Source organism: Vespula vulgaris, chromosome 2, assembly GCF_905475345.1.
Source record: "Vespula vulgaris chromosome 2, iyVesVulg1.1, whole genome shotgun sequence".
Lineage (NCBI taxonomy): Eukaryota > Metazoa > Arthropoda > Insecta > Hymenoptera > Vespidae > Vespula > Vespula vulgaris.
The window spans coordinates 9,305,576-9,324,492 of NC_066587.1; the positions used below are offsets into that span (position 1 = coordinate 9,305,576).

General features: G+C 30.7%; 5 protein-coding genes and 1 pseudogene across 8 annotated transcripts; 1 reads left to right on the forward strand and 5 right to left on the reverse strand.

The window, feature by feature from the left end:
• The first annotated feature begins 4,993 nt into the window (after window positions 1-4,993).
• LOC127061996 (sideroflexin-1) lies at window positions 4,994-12,116 on the forward strand. 2 transcript variants are annotated; one of them, XM_050989540.1, is made up of 4 exons: window positions 4,994-5,466; window positions 5,601-5,777; window positions 6,119-6,507; window positions 11,872-12,116. In XM_050989540.1, the coding sequence occupies exons 1-4, from the start codon at window positions 5,309-5,311 to the stop codon at window positions 12,114-12,116; spliced, it is 969 nt and encodes a 322-aa protein (XP_050845497.1). In that variant the 5' UTR covers window positions 4,994-5,308. The 2 variants fall into 2 exon arrangements, with proteins under 2 accessions (XP_050845497.1, XP_050845496.1); XM_050989539.1 differs by lacking the exon at window positions 11,872-12,116 and adding an exon at window positions 6,619-7,146 and having other exon boundaries at window positions 4,999-5,466.
• On the reverse strand, window positions 7,143-8,458 carry LOC127061997 (39S ribosomal protein L2, mitochondrial-like). The gene is made up of 2 exons (XM_050989541.1): window positions 8,203-8,458; window positions 7,143-7,936 (listed from the first exon to the last, which is right to left on the reverse strand). The coding sequence occupies exons 1-2, from the start codon at window positions 8,435-8,437 to the stop codon at window positions 7,248-7,250; spliced, it is 924 nt and encodes a 307-aa protein (XP_050845498.1). The 5' UTR covers window positions 8,438-8,458; the 3' UTR covers window positions 7,143-7,247.
• Window positions 8,619-9,551, reverse strand: LOC127062000 (neurophysin 1-like). The gene is made up of 3 exons (XM_050989544.1): window positions 9,225-9,551; window positions 8,886-9,090; window positions 8,619-8,824 (listed from the first exon to the last, which is right to left on the reverse strand). Exons 1-3 carry the CDS (start codon window positions 9,345-9,347, stop codon window positions 8,703-8,705), a joined length of 450 nt encoding a protein of 149 aa, XP_050845501.1. The 5' UTR covers window positions 9,348-9,551; the 3' UTR covers window positions 8,619-8,702.
• On the reverse strand, window positions 9,689-17,155 carry LOC127061994 (rRNA N6-adenosine-methyltransferase ZCCHC4). Of its 3 annotated transcripts, none has more exons than XM_050989536.1 (4): window positions 17,006-17,155; window positions 16,352-16,896; window positions 15,580-16,279; window positions 9,689-10,176 (listed from the first exon to the last, which is right to left on the reverse strand). In XM_050989536.1, the coding sequence occupies exons 1-4, from the start codon at window positions 17,067-17,069 to the stop codon at window positions 9,737-9,739; spliced, it is 1,749 nt and encodes a 582-aa protein (XP_050845493.1). In that variant the 5' UTR covers window positions 17,070-17,155; the 3' UTR covers window positions 9,689-9,736. The 3 variants fall into 3 exon arrangements, with proteins under 3 accessions (XP_050845493.1, XP_050845495.1, XP_050845494.1); XM_050989538.1 differs by lacking the exon at window positions 17,006-17,155 and having other exon boundaries at window positions 16,352-16,587; window positions 16,665-16,895; XM_050989537.1 differs by lacking the exon at window positions 9,689-10,176 and adding an exon at window positions 15,023-15,510.
• Window positions 11,836-13,540, reverse strand: LOC127061998 (39S ribosomal protein L2, mitochondrial-like; annotated as a pseudogene).
• Window positions 13,942-14,873, reverse strand: LOC127061999 (neurophysin 1-like). Its single transcript, XM_050989543.1, has 3 exons — window positions 14,559-14,873; window positions 14,217-14,421; window positions 13,942-14,155 (listed from the first exon to the last, which is right to left on the reverse strand). Exons 1-3 carry the CDS (start codon window positions 14,679-14,681, stop codon window positions 14,034-14,036), a joined length of 450 nt encoding a protein of 149 aa, XP_050845500.1. The 5' UTR covers window positions 14,682-14,873; the 3' UTR covers window positions 13,942-14,033.
• Window positions 17,156-18,917: the final 1,762 nt, after the last annotated feature.

Consider the following 18,917-nt stretch of genomic DNA (forward strand, 5'->3'; position numbering starts at 1 on the left):
AGATTCAAGACAATTATCTCAACGATGTAAGTTAGCTTACGACAGAGATAACAAAATGAAAATTTAATTCCTTCCGAAAATTCTTTATTTGCACAATGCAATTTAGTTCGTGACAAAAATAACGAAGCGAAGTGTTACGCGAGAACGAGGAAGATATTTTTTCACAATGAAAATTCCTGCGTAACGGTAAGCGTTGTCTGCGCGACCACCGAAGGGAGTCCCAACGATTACCGGATAATCAGAATTCATCAAAAAGAAAGAACTGCAAAAAGAAACACAAGGCCGACTGTATGAATTTATCATAAATATACCTATATGACGCGTCCCATTTTATTATATTAAACTGCTGGAAAATCGTTCTTGATTATCCTCGCCCAACGTTGTTCACCAACAACATTCTCCCGGATGTAATTACAAGGAAACAATTACAAGCCTTTCTTATCTTAGAAACTGTATTTTCGAGATTTTATGAAATTAATCGAGACTTACGAATCTATTAAATTTGAAATCGAATCTAATTTGGGATCAACCCGAAGACGTCATAAATTGTTAAATCGAATATATTTCAAATTAAAGTAAACGAACAGAAAAAATTATCACATCAGAAATGACGACATAGATTGATAATCACCAATCAACCTCTTTCGAAGAAACCGGTTTATAATATACTTCCGATCACCCAACGTAAGCCACACTTCAACAACTTCGCATCAGCTTTGTTTCTGTTGGACCACGCATACACCATTACATTTGATCAATATCTTTTAAATATTTTTTCTTTTTTAAAACCCGTTCTACTTTGTAAACGTTCAATGTATCACTATTTTACGTACGTGTTTTACGTACGTGTTTTAATACGTTCACTTTATTTCAGTTTTCAACAAATATCGAGTATTTAATAAAATGACTGTTCTTCGAACGAATTCCATAACTCAACCGAGTTTGTCCCAGAAATTTAAAGAAGTTCTGTTTTAAAACAGCCTTAGTGAATTCATTTAATCTGGTATTTAAGAGCACGCAATCAGTATTCAATATCTTCTTCAGAAATCTTGTCAAGGAAATTATATGGAACTAATGATAGAAATAAATTAACAGGAAATAGTTACAGGAATTAGTTACATTAAATATATTACATAAAATGTTAAAATATACAATTAATATTACATAAATATATACTTCCGCTAAAACTTATTAGATTCTTGGCCATAAATTTCTAAAAATTGGAACTAGATCATATTAAATACGTTACAATCACCTCCAAAAGATCTCGATCTCAGAAACAATAGTCAAAGTAGATTTGTATGGAATTATTGATCGTTAATAAGACTATCAGTATATCTAACCAGATTCATTAAATCGTTTGCGCTATCGATGTGTTATTGGCAAAAAAGAAAAACGAATAACAAGATACAAAATCAATGAGCTTACATGCATACTTTTTCAAATTCTAGAATGGAGAGATAAAAAAACAAATATCGGTCAATCTGTACCCGGCAGGCGAAATCTTGGAACCCATAAACATATACATAAACACATACATATACATATACTCGCGATACAACCTGTTTACCCCTTTTTTCATTGACCCAGATAAATTGTCATGTTGTTAGTGTTGTCTTCTACATTGTGGTAAGATATGAATCTGTTTATACGTATACAAGAAGTTTCAATTTAATTGACAAAAAATTGTTTCCACGAATGTCGAAGTATTTCAAGAGGATATTTATATAAAAGTATTTTGACTCACGAACGAGAGATCAGTGATCAGTTCAAAATTCATACAGATTGGTATTGTGTAACGATTTCAATGATGTTCGAATAGATCAATTAAAAAGTATTAATAATAAATAATTAATGTAGTAATTTGATGTAATAATTTAAAACCTGATCTAGTTTTATATTCCTACTAAATGTTACGTTAAAAAAAGAAAAACTCGATTGATGGGTCGATAAGTAAAAAGTTAGGTTTATCCGCAAATATTACTTATTACAATCTCCGAACTCATTTCAACATCTTTTCACGTATTGATAGAAATCAAGTCGTGTGTTGAAATAAAAAATTACGAAGAAACGCGCGTAAGTTTCTAATGACATAATCGTCGTAAAAGATAATTAGGAAAGATTCAAGACTCGAAACGTGAGTCGATAAGATATTCGATATTATTTGTTCGTTTACTTTATATCATTCTTATCGATACTAAGATTATACCGAAGAAAATATCTGGACAAACTTGAACCGAACTTTCATCATATCTGGAGCACTTTTTTATAATCAATAATTACTGCAACTAGATTTAAGAGTTTTTATTACATTTACAAGCTTCTAGATGCACCTGTGTCGTATTATGTCTTCACTTGTATCAACATCCGGGTATACTTATGACTAGATGGTGTATAACGATTAAAGAATATCTCATACCTTATAAAAACGTTTATGTCTCGTGCAAATATCTCTTCGTCTCTCATTCTTTTCGCGTTGAACTTATACACACGCATTCCGATAGTTTAGATCAGTGCACGGAATACCAATGTTCAAACCCATTAAAAGGAAAGACACGTCGTGCTTCGTGAAAGTTATTCTCCTTGTTTAAAAGGTCTTATCGTATCAATGTTTTTAATGTAACGTGTCAAAGAACAGATACATCAGAAACGTGAGCTCCTTTCAATGGTATTCCTGACACGGTAACTTGTCCTTTCAAAGAGAATTATAGTAAATGATTGTTTCAAAAATCTTTCAATGCCGAGAAAACATGTAGTTATCTGATAATGAACCGATTTCGCGTGTCTTGTCTTTTGCTGTTCTTAAGAACTAACGGTTTCACATTCGAACTCTGTCTTTTTTTGTTACAATTATGAATTTTACATGAAGAAGTGGTTCTTGAACTTCGTTATCTTCTGACACCTTTACATCTACTTACTTATTAGCCTATATTTAGAAATTCTTTGTACAAATATTTTAAAATTCTAACTTGTTTATGAACCAACATTTCTACAAGAAATAATAAATATTTTCTTACTCAATGATAAATGACTTCTTTCGTGCCAATCCTATAAAATTTCTACCACTTTTCTACCATTAAAGATTGAACCAATTGGCAGGACATAAATTTTTCTCTCAACGAAGTGTAACAAGATAGCGACGTAGAATTTCAACAACAACGAGCATATTTTACCTGGAAATAAACGTGATTCTAACAAGATCCTTCTTAACGGGGCACGCTTTGTCGTGTTTCTACTGTGTAATTATGCATAAAAAAGAGTTGTAACAAAATCGGCGGACAAAGAAATGATCCAATATAAATTGTCGCTGTTTGGATGAAAGTTTACAAGTAGTCATAACAAGAAAGAAGAAATAGATTGTTCGATCTTTCAGTTTAGAAATAGCAAAGTAGTATTATCTATTGAAACAGAGAGCATTTGGAATAACGAAATTTTTTATCTGTTCGATGGACGACACCCACTAAAACGAATCATCTCGTTAGAAAATTTATTTCTCTCTTAACATTACATTTTGCACATTCCTTTGTCAGACAATTATTATCACGATTATTATTTTTCGTTGGGTAACTTTAAACCGAGGTACACCTAGAAAGTAAGGCAATATACTGTTTAACATCAATTATTCATTAATCTTATCCGTATTTGCTAAAGAGGCTCATGTCGTCTTCATTTATAGTTATTTTTCATTTAATATTCTTATTCATTGTTGCGTAAATATTCGCTATAAACAAATATCAAAAAATATTACCGTATCTCGAAAGTGTTATTATTTGGAAAAGTCTTGTCAGGACTTACGACATGTACATACATAAATATTTCATTAAAAAAAGACTCAATTCAATATCAGCTCGTGTCACTTGATGTAAATCTTGGACTTGTATTATAAGTGGAAAGCCCGCTGGAAACCGTTCTTAGTCAGACAAGTTGTATTAGCACTTACAGTTAATTCCAAGTGTGTTGTGACTTTTCTATGCAAATTTTCTGTTTCTTTTCTTTCTCGAAAACCAAGAGTATGTTTGACAAGTCTTTTGTATAATATAAATATATAAAATTTTTAAAAATAAGAAAAAAAGTAAAACAAATAACGACGTTACCGAACGCATCGATAATACCAAAGTATCAAATAGAAAAAGTTTTGCAAAATAAATTATAATACGTATAGAAAGAATGGTTAATTAATAGCCAATGACATAACTTAAAATCTCTCCAATTTGCTTTAATAAGTGATATTAAGATATTATTGCGAAAAATCCTAATTACAGTTTTCTATTTGAGATCAATTTCATTTCATCGCGATATACTTTACATTTATATAAAAATTTTATTGGTTCAACGGGATAGTTAACGTTCTTTGATGAATTTACCGACGTGTTTTAATTGCTTCAATCATAAAGGTTCGAAATTCTGCAAATACTTCAACGATCTCATGATTTTCAATACTGCATCATGCATTCACGAATGTTACGATACGATCAGATTTTAAAATCGGCTAAGAAATTTTGGACTTTATCACAAAAAGCTAAATATTATATATTCCTTTTCTTAAAAACATCTAAGCCCGATCAATGACCTCGTTCATCGTTATCACCAAATAGTCAAAAAGATAATATCTAGAATTTTATTTTGACTAATCATTTTTAATTCATGATCATCTGTGAAATCAAAAGAGGCCATCAATGATTTCAGACAAACACCAGAAAGCTTAGCTCATGAAAAATAGCTGTGAAAAAGATAACATTTCATATTTTATTGAAAAGACCCAAAAATGATCAGAGAGGATGATTTTAAATCGAATTTACCGACTCTCGGAGCACTACCATCTTGCGGAATCACGACAAAACGCGTTTCATATGTGTACTGATTTGCGCACGCGTCCAAGCTTATCGATGAAGAACGCCAGGCTCCAGGAAAGAGAAAGAAAAAAAGGAGAGGGAAGCATGAGTGGCTCGGGTAGTAATCGAGAGTGGGGTAGCGAGAGGAAGAACGGGGGTTGGAAGGAAGACAGCAGGACGAGAGAAGTGTTCCAGTCGGTGGTCGACCGCGTTCGATTAGATCAGTACCGTCTATTTTGTTCGGCTTTATGACGCGTTTAATATATTTTTTCTCTAGAGACGTCAAGGTCACGAACATACATTACAAAGAGACGGTTTCTAGCTGATTTCTTATTTGTTAAACGTAAGAAACGAAAAAGAAATAAAAGTTAAGAAAGAGAGAGAGAAAGGAGAGACCCATTGTGGGGATAACAATATCAAAACAGGTAGAGCAAGAGGTGCGGCAAGGAATATCTAAATATAAACAAAGGATCAAAATGTCGAACGAAAATAGAATCGATATTGAAAAACCGTACTGGGATCAAAATACTTTTCGTGGAAGGGCTTTGCACTTTCTAACAGTCACCAATCCTTTGAATGTTTTCGCACCTAACAAAGCACTCGAGCATGCTCGAAATATCGTCACGAAATACAGGTAATGTCTTGTATGATTTTTTAATCTTTTGTTTAATTTTAAATGGATTTGAATAGAATGAATTATCTTTGTTGATGTAGCTTGATCTTATGTTTACTTTATAATATCTGATATGGATTTATCCTATAATATAGGAACGGAGAAACCCTCGCGAAATTAGGAATCAACGAAGAAGAGCTATGGAAACAAAAATATTTGTTCGACAGTGCTTATCACCCGGATACCGGTGAAAAAATGATCATAATTGGTCGTATGAGCGCCCAAGTGCCAATGAACATGACCATAACCGGTTTGATGATGACATTTTACAAGTACGTATGCATATGAAACGGTTTAGAAAATACACAAGAGATTTTCACTTGACGTCTGGTCAATAACGCGAGAGTTCGAAAGTAGCGATAAGATTCGTTACGACTTTTGACCTGTTTCCTTTCCGTTCTTGCTTCATTATACATAAATGGAGAATATATGAATGAAGAATGAAATGAATTGATTGATTATCAACACAAATATTTCACATTGCAATGAACAATAGATATTTATTGAAAATCTATCTCGTTAAATAGATCGATGAATCTATCTTGTTAAATAGATTTCGTTAAATTGCCTTGCTCTATGTCATTATGTTATGAAATTATTTTTTATTCGACAGATCAACACCAGCCGTGATATTTTGGCAATGGTTTAACCAATCGTTCAATGCCATAGTAAACTATACGAATCGAAGTGGTAAGACTCCGATTCCAAAGGAAACATTAATTCAAAGTTATATTGGCGCAACTGGAGGCGCAGTGATAACGGCTTTAAGTTTGAACAGACTCGCACGACATGGCCCGGCCTTGGTCGGTCGTCTGGTTCCATTGGCGGCTGTGGCTGCGGCGAATTGCGTTAACATTCCATTAATGAGAATTACCGAACTTCAAAATGGTATTGAGTTACAGAATGAGTCCGGCATAGAGGTCGGCAAAAGCAAGTCAGCGGCTCAAAAGGCGATCGCAACCGTCACGCTATCGCGTATTCTTATGGCTTCGCCCAGTATGGGTACGATGATGGATAAATATATTTATAATTTAGTCATGAGAGACAAATTTAAACTTACAAAATAATAATCAGATATACATATAAAGACAATCATTTTATTTTATATTACAGTACTCTCGCCTATCATAATGAACTACATAGAGAAACGAAATATATTACAAAAAGTTAAATGGGCTTCTGCACCGATTCAAGTCATTATTTGCGGAATTTGTTTAACGTTTGCCACACCACTCTGTTGTGCTCTTTTCGTTCAACGAGTACCAATCAGTGTGGACAAGCTGGAACCCGAAGTCCAAGAAGAGATACGATCTCGAGATCCTGACGTTCAAACGGTCTACTATAATAAAGGCCTGTAATTAGGAATTCAAAGAATCGCTTCGGATGAGTACACACTGTCTTAATTAAGGAAACATCAAATCAAAAGTAACACAATAATACGTAACTGATTAAATAACTAATCATTAGCCATCTCTGGAAGTGAAGGGATTGTACAAAAGTTTATACTGTCAGTTATGCATATACATTCCAAAAACATTCCATGTAAAAGTATTAATTATTAACTCGATCATCGATCTCTAATTTTCGAATTATCTAAGTTCAAAGAAATAACAAAGACAATAAAGAGAAGACTTCAATAAATTATAAGAGTTTTTATTATTCGAATAAGTATATATATGTATATATATATTTGTGTGTGTGTGTGTGTGAGTATATCATAAAATTAACATAAATTTAAAGAATTAATCAAGACCAGATATACTACAAGTAATAACTGTAGGTTTTGAAAGAAATTCACCATTGGCACCTAACTGTCTAAGACGCTTTGGCGATTTTATTTTCCTTCCAAATCTGCCAGTCTTTCGTTGCCAAAGACCACTTCTTGGACGATTACCCAGTTCGCGATTTTTTTGAGCGCTACCGATTGGTGTAGAACCGTGCATAATGTTCGACAATCGCCCTACTGTTGCCATACATCTATTGTCTAAACTAAACTTTCTCTTACTAGGTACTTGCACGACTGTCCTATCTACTCCATCTGTGCTAATTATCGTACCAAAGGTTCCAGCCGAGTGAATAAGACTTCCTCCAAGTCCAGGATATTTTTCAACACAGTTCACGATTGTACCAATCGGTAGAGCACCCAAGGGATAAGCATCACCCTCATTTGCCCTTACAGGATTACGCGGGATACCTCTGTGTGTTTTTATGATATCTCCAGACTTCATGTTTTCTGTCGCTAAAATGTATTTCAAATCGTCACCCGAACCAATAAGAGCGACAAAGCACGTTCTACAACCATCCTTGAAAACATCGAGTACCTTTTCCTCTTTAGGTTTTTCATTCAAATCAGTCGGACCATCCCTTACCCACTTTATCCAATGATACTTGTGTTTTATACCACCACCAATACCCTTAACTATTATTCTTCCTGTAATAAAAAACAAAAATTCAATATAAAAGAAAAATAGCATTCGAAATATTTAAATAGCGAGTAAAAATGATTTCTATTTTATGATTGATAAAAAATGTCTAATTACGTTAAAGTATCATATATTATAGATAAATGTTGCGAATGTTAAAACGCACAGCAAAATAATGTTCTATAATTAATAGCGATAAAAAAACTTGCTGTATAAATTCGTCACTGCATACACAAAAGAAAAATAACAAGCTATTTCTATAAAAAATATTTACCTGACACAGGATCTCGACCAGCTAAATTAGTAACCTGCAGTGGTTCGACCGTATATTCATCTTTGAAATGTACGATTCGCCTGTAATTTTCTCCTGGAATACCTGGTTCTGAAAGTTTAAGTAATTTCCATCGATTTCTTCTAGGTTGTATTTGAAACGAGATTGGGGTTGTATTAACCAAAGAATTAAATATTTGTTTTCCAACAACACTTCGCAGCAATGTTACGGTAGACATTTTTATATACAATTGAACGTATTGCCCTCTAGGGAAAGAAGAGTGAAGTCGAATCAAAGAATTTCCACAGAACAAAACCTATTTTTGATATTAGTCGATAACATAGCGAATAATAGGAATGTTAGGAACTGATGTTCGAGGAAGGGGCTCCCCAAGAAAGAGAACTTAACAAGTCTACTAATAAATTTTTCATATATGATGTTACATCTTTATTAGGTTACTTTGTCTTATTACATTACTCTCAATACCAAAGCAAATATAATCGTTACTGTACTACTGCATCGGAGATTTCAAGTTCACCAAAAATCGCGTTTAAATCAGAATCAATTTTTCGATCATTCTCCGTATTGTCTCGAAGTTGACAGTTCGAGTCCATGAAACACGATTCTGTAAATTAATTATATAACATGACAAGACATAAACAACATTCTATTTAATATAAATATACCTTGCGAACAACAAATTCCACTTGCAGCACATCTTCCTGTATTTTCACGGCACATCGCGTAACCCGCAATACAAGGATGGGTATAAAGACTTTCTTTTCTACATCTGTAAGTTTCTGATGTGCCGATAAAACAACCGATAGTAGGCCCACAACAAATGTGAGGTCCAAAACACTGACCCAGTCGATTAGGTCCACAGGAAGGGCACTAATTAATTATTTTAAAAAAAGTACAATCAATCCAATATATATTGGTGCTTCAAAAAAGTAAAAAACCTTATAATCCAATTAATAATATTAATTTGATAATTCTGTCAGAATTATATAATACTAAATATTTACTGCTCTAGTAAAACCTTCTAAAGGTGCAATTTCTCCCCTCTTTCCGCCAGGGGGGCAATTCGTAATTAAACATGCTGAAGATAAAACAATGAAAGAAGTAAATATAAGAAATTCCTTCATCATGTTTTTAGCAAAATCTCTCGGCAAACTACCTGAACAATCTACTGGATGTACGAAGACGAACTGCGATAAATCGTCTACACGGCAGTGTATTTATATTGTTGAATCTGTAATATTTAGTATTCTGATGTGCTTTCTACAGATATTTTTACAATAAAGCACTCTACGGATTATGGAGACGAAATCCGCATACGCAAATTCTTATGAAGAATAGTATTCCATTTATTGGTCTCAAACTCGAGAAAGTATACTTACGTTAGATATTCAGCATTGTTCGGAAATAAAGCTTCAATCTACATACATATATTCGCAGTAAATCTTTATAAAGAGAAAAAATGATAAAGTTTATTTAAAAATTTTATTCTCTCTCTGTTTAGAAATATGTATTTCTATCAGGTATTACTAATATCTTCGACATTTATTCTATTAATTAATTTTTTCTTTGCTTTAGCTATTTTATTATTCATAGTTGTTGCACATAGCTTAGTCTTCTTTTTTAATTTTCTTAATCTATCAAATCTTTTTAAAATTAGAGATTTAAATTTATAACTAGTTACTAATTTTTGTTGTCTTATTAAATGTCTTCTTTTGATGACATCAACATTATTGTCTGTTGTTTCCTCACTAATTAATGATTCCTTACTTTTGCCTTCCATTTTTCTTATCGATATTTCACTTGATTTTTCATTGAAATTAATACTACTATTTGTACTTTTCTTTTTCTTTTTAATTACAGTACTATCTTCATTAACATTAATCTTACGTTTCCCAAATTGTTCAAATTTTTCTATTGGTTCATCAGTATTAGCTTCGCAATTTTTTTCTGTATGACCTACGAATAATGTGGATTATTAAATCAAAGAAAAACATTGAATATATTAGACATAATTAGAATACATACCTAATTTGTTACATTTAAAACAACGTCCTGAAATTTTAAGTTTATTATTGCATTTATGTTTCTCTAAGAGACATCTTTTACAAATATTGCAGTGCTTCCAAGTTGGTTTAACGCAACGCTCACATAAATTGCAGTGTTTGTATCTTTTTCCATCTTTAGAAGTACATTCTTTACATTTCTTGCAGTGTTTATTTTCACTAGAAACCCACTTTTGACATATCTTACAATATTTGTAGCCATCAGATATAGGAAGTTTTAATAAACTTAAAGGTATGTTAGTGAATATTCTTATTGGTGATCCATATCTTCTTCCAGTAGAATCTGTTTTAAAAAGTGGATGATTTTCATAATCTACTTTGTAATCTAACATTTTTAAGTCTTTTAAACCACCAATAACAGAAGATGGATTTGATTTCTCCCTCATAATAGATTCCATAAAATACGGAAATATAAACATAATCTTCAAATCATCTTGTTTAACTTCTTATGAAGATCAGAAATCTTTTTTATAGTTTGTGATATAAGCTCAACACGGCCACCAAATGGTGTATCTCATATTAAGTATAAATCTTTACCTTTGTTTTGATTAAAGAAATCTTTAAGTATGTGCATTTTCATTAATAAAATAATGATTAAATAAATTGTACCATCCATAACTTAAAGGATGAAAAAATTATTCTGAAGAGGAATAATTGCTATTATTGAAATTCATACTACCCAAAGGTTAATCGTTTTACAATATGTACTTACAAATCTATTATCTATATCAAGAAATAAAGATGACAATTTATCAGTCAATTTGTTAACTAATTTTATAAGTACGTATGCATATGAAACGGTTTAAAAAATACATTAGAAATTTTCAGTTGACGTCTGGTCAATAATGCAAGAGTTCGAAAGTAGGATAAAATTCCTTACGACTTTTGACCTGTTTCCCTTCCATTATTGCTTCATTATACATAAATGTAGAATATATGAATGAAGAATGAAATGAATTGATTGATTATCAACACAAGTATTACACATTGCGATAGACAATAAAGATGTTTTCTATCTCCTTAAATAGATTTCGTTAAATTGCCTTGCTCTATGTCATTATGTTATAAAATTATTTTTTATTCAACAGATCAACACCAGCCGTGATATTTTGGCAATGGTGTGACCAATCGATCAATACGATAGTAAACTATATGAATCGCAGTGGTAATTTCAAAGGAAACATTAATTCAAAGTTATATTGGCGCTACTGGAAACGAAGTGATAACAGCTTTAAGTCTGAACAGACTTGCACGACATGGCCCGGCCTTGGCCGGTTGTCTGGTTCCATTGGCGGCTGTGGCTGCCGCAAATTGCAGCAAGAAATTAACATTCCATTAATGAGAATTACCGAACTTCAAAATGGTATTGAGTTACAGAATGAGTCCGGCATAGAGGTCGGCAAAAGCAAGTCAGCGGCTCAAAAGGCGATCGCAACCCTCATGCTATCGCGAATTCTTATGGCTTCGCCCAGTATGGGTACGATGATAGATAAATATATTTATAATTTAGTCATGTGAGACAAATTTAAACTTACAAAATAATAATCAGATATATATATAAAGACAATCATTTTATTTTATATTACAGTACTCTCGCCTATCATAATGAACTACATAGAGAAACGAAATATATTACAAAAAGTTAAATGGGCTACTGCACCGATTCAAGTCATTATTTGCAGAATTTGTTTAACATTTGCCATACCACTCTGTTGTGCTCTTTTTGTTCAACGAGTACCGATCAGTGTGGACAAGCTGAAATCAGAAGTACAAAAAGAGGTACGATCTCGAGATCCTGGCCTACAAATGATTTACTATAATAAAGTCTTCTAAACAAAGACACCTGTAATTAGGAATTCAACGAATCGCTACGCATGGGTACACAATGTCTTAATTAAGGATACATCAAGCCAAAAGTGATTCAATAGCTATTAGGCGACTCTGGAAGTAGAGGGATTGTATAAAAGTTTATATCATCAGTTATGCATATACATTCCATGAACATTCCATTTGAAAAAATTAAGTATTAACTTGATCATCGATCTCTAATTTTCGAACTATCCAAGTTCAAAGAAATAACAAAGCTTATAAAGAGAAAAGTTCAATAAATTATAAGAGTTTTTATTATTCAAATAAATATATATATCCATATAAATGTATCTATATATATATATATATGTATGTATATGTATATATATATATATATATTTATATATATATATATATATATATCATAAAATTAATATAAATTTAAAGAATTAATCAAGACCAGATATGTTACAAGCAACAATTGTAGGTTTGAAAAAAATTCATGTATCTAACTGTTTAAGATGCATTTCCTTCCAAATCTGCCAGTTTTTCGTTGCCAAAGACCATTTCTTGGACGATTACACTGTTCGTGATTTTTTTGAATGCTACCGATTGGTATAAAACCGGGCACAATGTTCAACAATCGTCCTACCATTGCCATATATCTATTGTCTAAAGTAAGCTTTCTCTAACTATGTACTTGCACAACTGTCCTCTCTAGTCCATCCATGCTAATTATCATACCAGAGGTTCCAGCCAAGTGAATAAGACTTCCTCTAAATCCAGGATATTTTTCAGCACAGTTCACGACTGTACCAATTGGTAGAGCACCCAAGGGATAAGCATCACCCTCATTTGCCTTTACAGGATTACGCAGGATACCTTTGTGTGTTTTTATGATATCTATAGGCTTCATCATGTTTTCATTCATGTTTTCTGTTGTTAAAATGTATTTCAAATCGTCAACCGAACCAAGGGGTGCGACTAAAGATGTTTTACAACCATCCTTGAAAACCTGAAGTACCTTTTCCTCTTTAGATCTTTCATTTAAATCAATCGAACCAACCCTTATCCAACTTATTTAATGATACTTATGTTTTATACCACCACCAATACCCTTAACTATTATTCTTCCTATACTAAGAAATAAATATTCTATATATAAGAATAGTATCATTCGAAATGTTTAACTTGCAAGTAAAAACGATTTCTATTTTATGATTGATAAAAGGTGTCCAATTACGTTAAAGTATCATATATTATAGAAAAATGTTGCGAATATTAAATCCGTTTAAATCAAAGACGCACAGTAAAATAATTTTTAAAATAATTATTTTTTAAAATAACGCACAGTTCTATAATTGATAGAAAAACTTGCTGTATAAATTTGTCACTGCATATACATATAAAAGAAAAACAAGCTATATGTATAAAAATATTTACCTGATATAAGATATTGACCAGTTAAATTAGTAAGCTGCAATGGTTCGATCGTATATGCACCTTTGAAATGTACGATTCACCTGTAACTTTTTCCAGGAATACCTGGTTCTGAAAGTTTAAGTAATTTCCATCGATTTTTTGTAGGTTGTATTTCAAATGAGAGTGGAGTTGAATTAACCAAAGAATAAAATATTTGTTTTACAACAACATTTCGCAGCAATGTTATGGCAGACATTTTTATATACAATAGAACGTATTGCCCTCTAGGGAAAAAAGAGTGAAGTCGAATCAAAGAATTATCCACAGAACAAAACCCATTTTTGATATTAGTCGATAACATAGGGAATGTTAGGAATGATAGGAACTGACCTTCCAGGAAGGGGCTCCCCAAGGAGAAATTAACGAGTCTATTAATTAATCATTCATATATGATGATACATCTTTATTAAATTACTTTGTCTTATTACATTATTCTAAATACCAAAGCAAATATAATTGTTACTGTACAACTTTATTGGAGACTTCAAGTTCACCAAAAATCGCGTTTAAATCAGAATCAATTTTTCGATCATTCTCCATATTGTCTAAAAGTCGGCAATTCGAATCCATGAAACACGATTCTGTAAATTAATTATATAACATGACAAGATATAAACAACATTCTATTTAATATAAATATACCTTGCGAACAACAAATTCCACTTGCAGCACATCTTCCTGTATTTTCACGGCACATCGCGTAACCCGCAATACAAGGATGGGTATAAAGACTTTCTTTTCTACATCTGTAAGTTTCTGATGTGCCGATAAAACAACCGATAGTAGGCCCACAACAAATGTGAGGTCCAAAACATTGACCCAATCGATTAGGTCCACAAGAAGGGCACTAATTAATTATTTTAAAAAAAGTACAATTAACCCAATATATATTCGTACTTCAAGAAAGTAAAAAAACTTCTTATAATTCAATTAATAATATTAATTTGATAATTCTGTCAGAATTATATAATACTAAATATTTACTTCTCTAGTAAAGCCTTCTAAAGGTGCAATTTCTCCCCTCTTTCCGCCACGGGGGCAATTCGTAATTAAACATGCCGAAGATAAAACAATGAAAGAAGTAAATATAAGAAATTCCTTCATCATGTTTTTAGCAAAATCTCTCGGCAAACTACCTGAACAATCTACTGGATGTACGAAGACGAACTGCGATAAATCGTCTACACGGCAGTGTATTTATATTGTTGAATCTGTAATATTTAGTATTCTGATGTGCTTTCTACAGATATTTTTACAATAAAGCACTCTACGGATTATGGAGACGAAATCCGCATACGCAAATTCTTATGAAGAATAGTATTCCATTTATTGGTCTCAAACTCGAGAAAGTATACTTACGTTAGATATTCAGCATTGTTCGGAAATAAAGCTTCAATCTACATACATATATTCGCAGTAAATCTTTATAAAGAGAAAAAATGATAAAGTTTATTTAAAAATTTTATTCTCTCTCTGTTTAGAAATATGTATTTCTATCAGGTATTACTAATATCTTCGACATTTATTCTATTAACTAATTTTTTCTTTGCTTTAGCTATTTTATTATTCATAGTTGTTGCACATAGCTTAGTCTTCTTTTTTAATTTTCTTAATCTATCAAATCTTTTTAAAATTAGAGATTTAAATTTATAACTAGTTACTAATTTTTGTTGTCTTATTAAATGTCTTCTTTTGATAACATCAACATTATTGTCTGTTGTTTCCTCACTAATTAATGATTCCTTACTTTTGCCTTCCATTTTTCTTATCGATATTTCACTTGATTTTTCATTGAAATTAATACTACTATTTGTACTTTTCTTTTTCTTTTTAATTACAGTACTATCTTCATTAACATTAATCTTACGTTTCCCAAATTTTTCAAATTTTTCTATTGGTTTATCAGTATTAGCTTCACAATTTTTTTCTGTATGACCTACAAATAATGTGAATTATTAAATCAAAGAAAAACATTGAATATATTAGACATAATTAGAATACATACCTAATTTGTTACATTTAAAACAACGTCCTGAAATTTTAAGTTTATTATTGCATTTATGTTTCTCTAAGAGACATCTTTTACAAATATTGCAGTGCTTCCAAGTTGGTTTAACGCAACGCTCACATAAATTGCAGTGTTTGTATCTTTTTCCATCTTTAGAAGTACATTCTTTACATTTCTTGCAGTGTTTATTTTCACTAGAAACCCACTTTTGACATATCTTACAATATTTGTAGCCATCAGATATAGGAAGTTTTAATAAACTTAAAGGTATGTTAGTGAATATTCTTATTGGTGATCCATATCTTCTTCCAGTAGAATCTGTTTTAAAAAGTGGATGATTTTCATAATCTACTTTGTAATCTAACATTTTTAAGTCTTTTAAACCACCAATAACAGAAGATGGATTTGATTTCTCCCTCATAATAGATTCCATAAAATACGGAAATATAAACATAATCTTCAAATCATCATTGTTCAAATTCATTTTGTTTAACTTCTTATGAAGATCAGAAATCTTTTTTATAGTTTGTGATATAAGCTCAACACGGCCACCAAATGGTGGATCACATATTAAGTATAAATCTTTACCTTTGTTTTGAATAAGGAAATCTTTAAATATGTATTGAGCATTTTCATTAAAAAAATAATGATTAAATAAATTGTACCATCCATAACTTAAAGGGCTAAAAAAATTATGCTGAAAAGGAATAATTGCTATTATTGAAATCCATACTACCCAAAGGTTAATAGTTTTATAATTTATACTTACAAATCTACCATCTATATCAAGAAGTAAAGATGACAATTTATCAGTCAAGTTTTGAGAAATATATTCGTGTATCCTAGGAGCACCAATGCAAATAACTTGTTTAGCTTTGAGTTCTAACAACATGTTTATTATATCTTCGACACATTTTTTAGAAAAAAGATACTGAGCTTCTTTTTTGGAATTTTCCAAAGGTTTAAGAATTTCCGTTGGATGATACATTTGATAATCCGTTAAACCTACCATTATCAGATGATTACTATGCTTGTTTCTTTCATTCATAAAAATCAGTCTTTCACAATCATGACAGTAAGACCTGTTATTTGGACTGGTAGCCAATAATCTATTAAAACGTATAAATAATTTTTGATGATTGTAGCTTTGAGCAACTTTTTGTTTCTCTTTTTGCCATGCATCTTGTTGCGATTTTGTTAATTTTTCTCCATATTTTAAATAAAATCGACATAACTTTCTGTCACGACAAGCGGAACAAACATAAAATCGTTCTAAGATACCATCAATATATTTTCCAAATAACACAGTTGGGCCTACGTAAATAAAAATTTCAATACAATAAGGTTATAAAATTAATTTCTATCGATTTTGTCGACAGAACTGTACAATTAAAACACGATTTTGATAATTCTTTTAAATTACCATGTGCACAATGTGGATGTTTATCGTTTTTCCAAAAACATTCAAGACCACGTGTCTTCTCCATTCTGAAAATCTATCGAATGAACCTACTCAATCCTAGCTAGAATCTTATGCTTTACTACATACACGTACAATAAAGAATAGACAATATATATGTGTATATATATATATATACATATATATATATATATATATACATATATATATATACATATATATATATAGAGAGAGAGAGAGAGAGAGAGACTACACACACACACACACACACACACACATGTGCATGTATATTGTGTTACTTAAAATTTTTTAATAAAAATGGACATTTCCATAAAATTTTATACTAAATAATACTGTTATGGATATTAATTTAAATACGTAAAAAACATATATCAAATGGTTTCGTATGATAAGTTAAAAAAAAATTATCTTACGTATAAAGTTACGTGTTATATAAAAAATTAAAGTACATATTAAATTTTAGATAATATTTATCGAAATTGATGTTGAAGTCATTTATGCTTTCGAAAGAGTCCAAAGTAGCATATAAAAAAATAATATATCGCTATCTTACATATGTATGTATAAGAAAAGACATTGGCTGCGTTCAGTAGAACAAATAGCTTAGTAAGCGCTTCCAAACGCTGCCAACAGCGTATAATTTCTGAGCGCACTTTTTTAAAAACTATATATTTGATGCAAGTGTGAACATATTTTGTGTCATAATTAGTATAACCTAGATTTTTTGAATAAAAATCTAAAATAATCTATCGAACAAATAGTCGAAAACTTCTCAAAAAACATTCAATAATATATTATTCCTACTAAATTACTAAAAAAAAACATTAGTAATGGATTTAATTCTATTTATGATATTGAACGAGGATCTTTATCTAAATCAAACTTAAAATAAACTAAATAAACCGGATTATTTCTTATTTATTTATCCTTATATTTTATATTCTATATTCTATATTCTAACAATTATTCTCTGCATACATTTTCCTATACAGAAATTAACATTCTAAAATATCATTTCTCTTTTTTAAAATTTTAATCTGTTTTTCGATCTTTTGTTGTGATCTTGCGCGTCTACTATTTTTTCTTCATACTCTAACATGATTTTACATAGATTATATAGTACTCTTGATTTAGTAACTTTCTCTTTTAAATTCTTGAAAAGATGTTATTTTGATAAAATATCAAGAATAATACTATAAAATATAAGTAAATGCTTCCTAAAATTTTTATTTGCAATAATTTTTTTCGTAATTATTGCTACTCTCTATAACATATGGATCAAAATTAAATTGTACACAGTTGTTTAGCCAATTAAAAATATATGAATTACTTTCTATAGAGTTTTTTACATGTCTTATAGAATAAAAATTTTTTTGTATTTTCGACTGTGCATTATTAATATCCGAGTAAACAGTATTTATATGTTCATCATTTTGAATTAATGTTGATGGAATTAAAATAGAGCCTTTCTGATTATTTACAATTAACATTAATAACTAATTATTTAAATTAATTAATATTAATTATTTTAATTATCATTATTATAGGTATATATAACTCCATTTTTCTTTGCTTATATTTTCGGCGACTCATTTTTGAACTGAGAAGATTTTATGATAAGTGTATCGCGCATAATAAGCGTACTTTTATTATAATACATAAAATGATGACTGCTGGACAAATATGCTGGAAAGACATAAAGTGATTGGTGATACGATCGAAAATCTTGCAATTGTTGCAATCTGTAAAGAAATCTAAATATGACATAAACAGTAACAATAATTGCGACAAAAATATTATGGAAAATGAAAATATTAAAAAGCAGTTATTTATATATTATAGTCCTGTTTCTAATATCCTATAAAAGCAGCATTTCCCTAAAAATTTTTATACA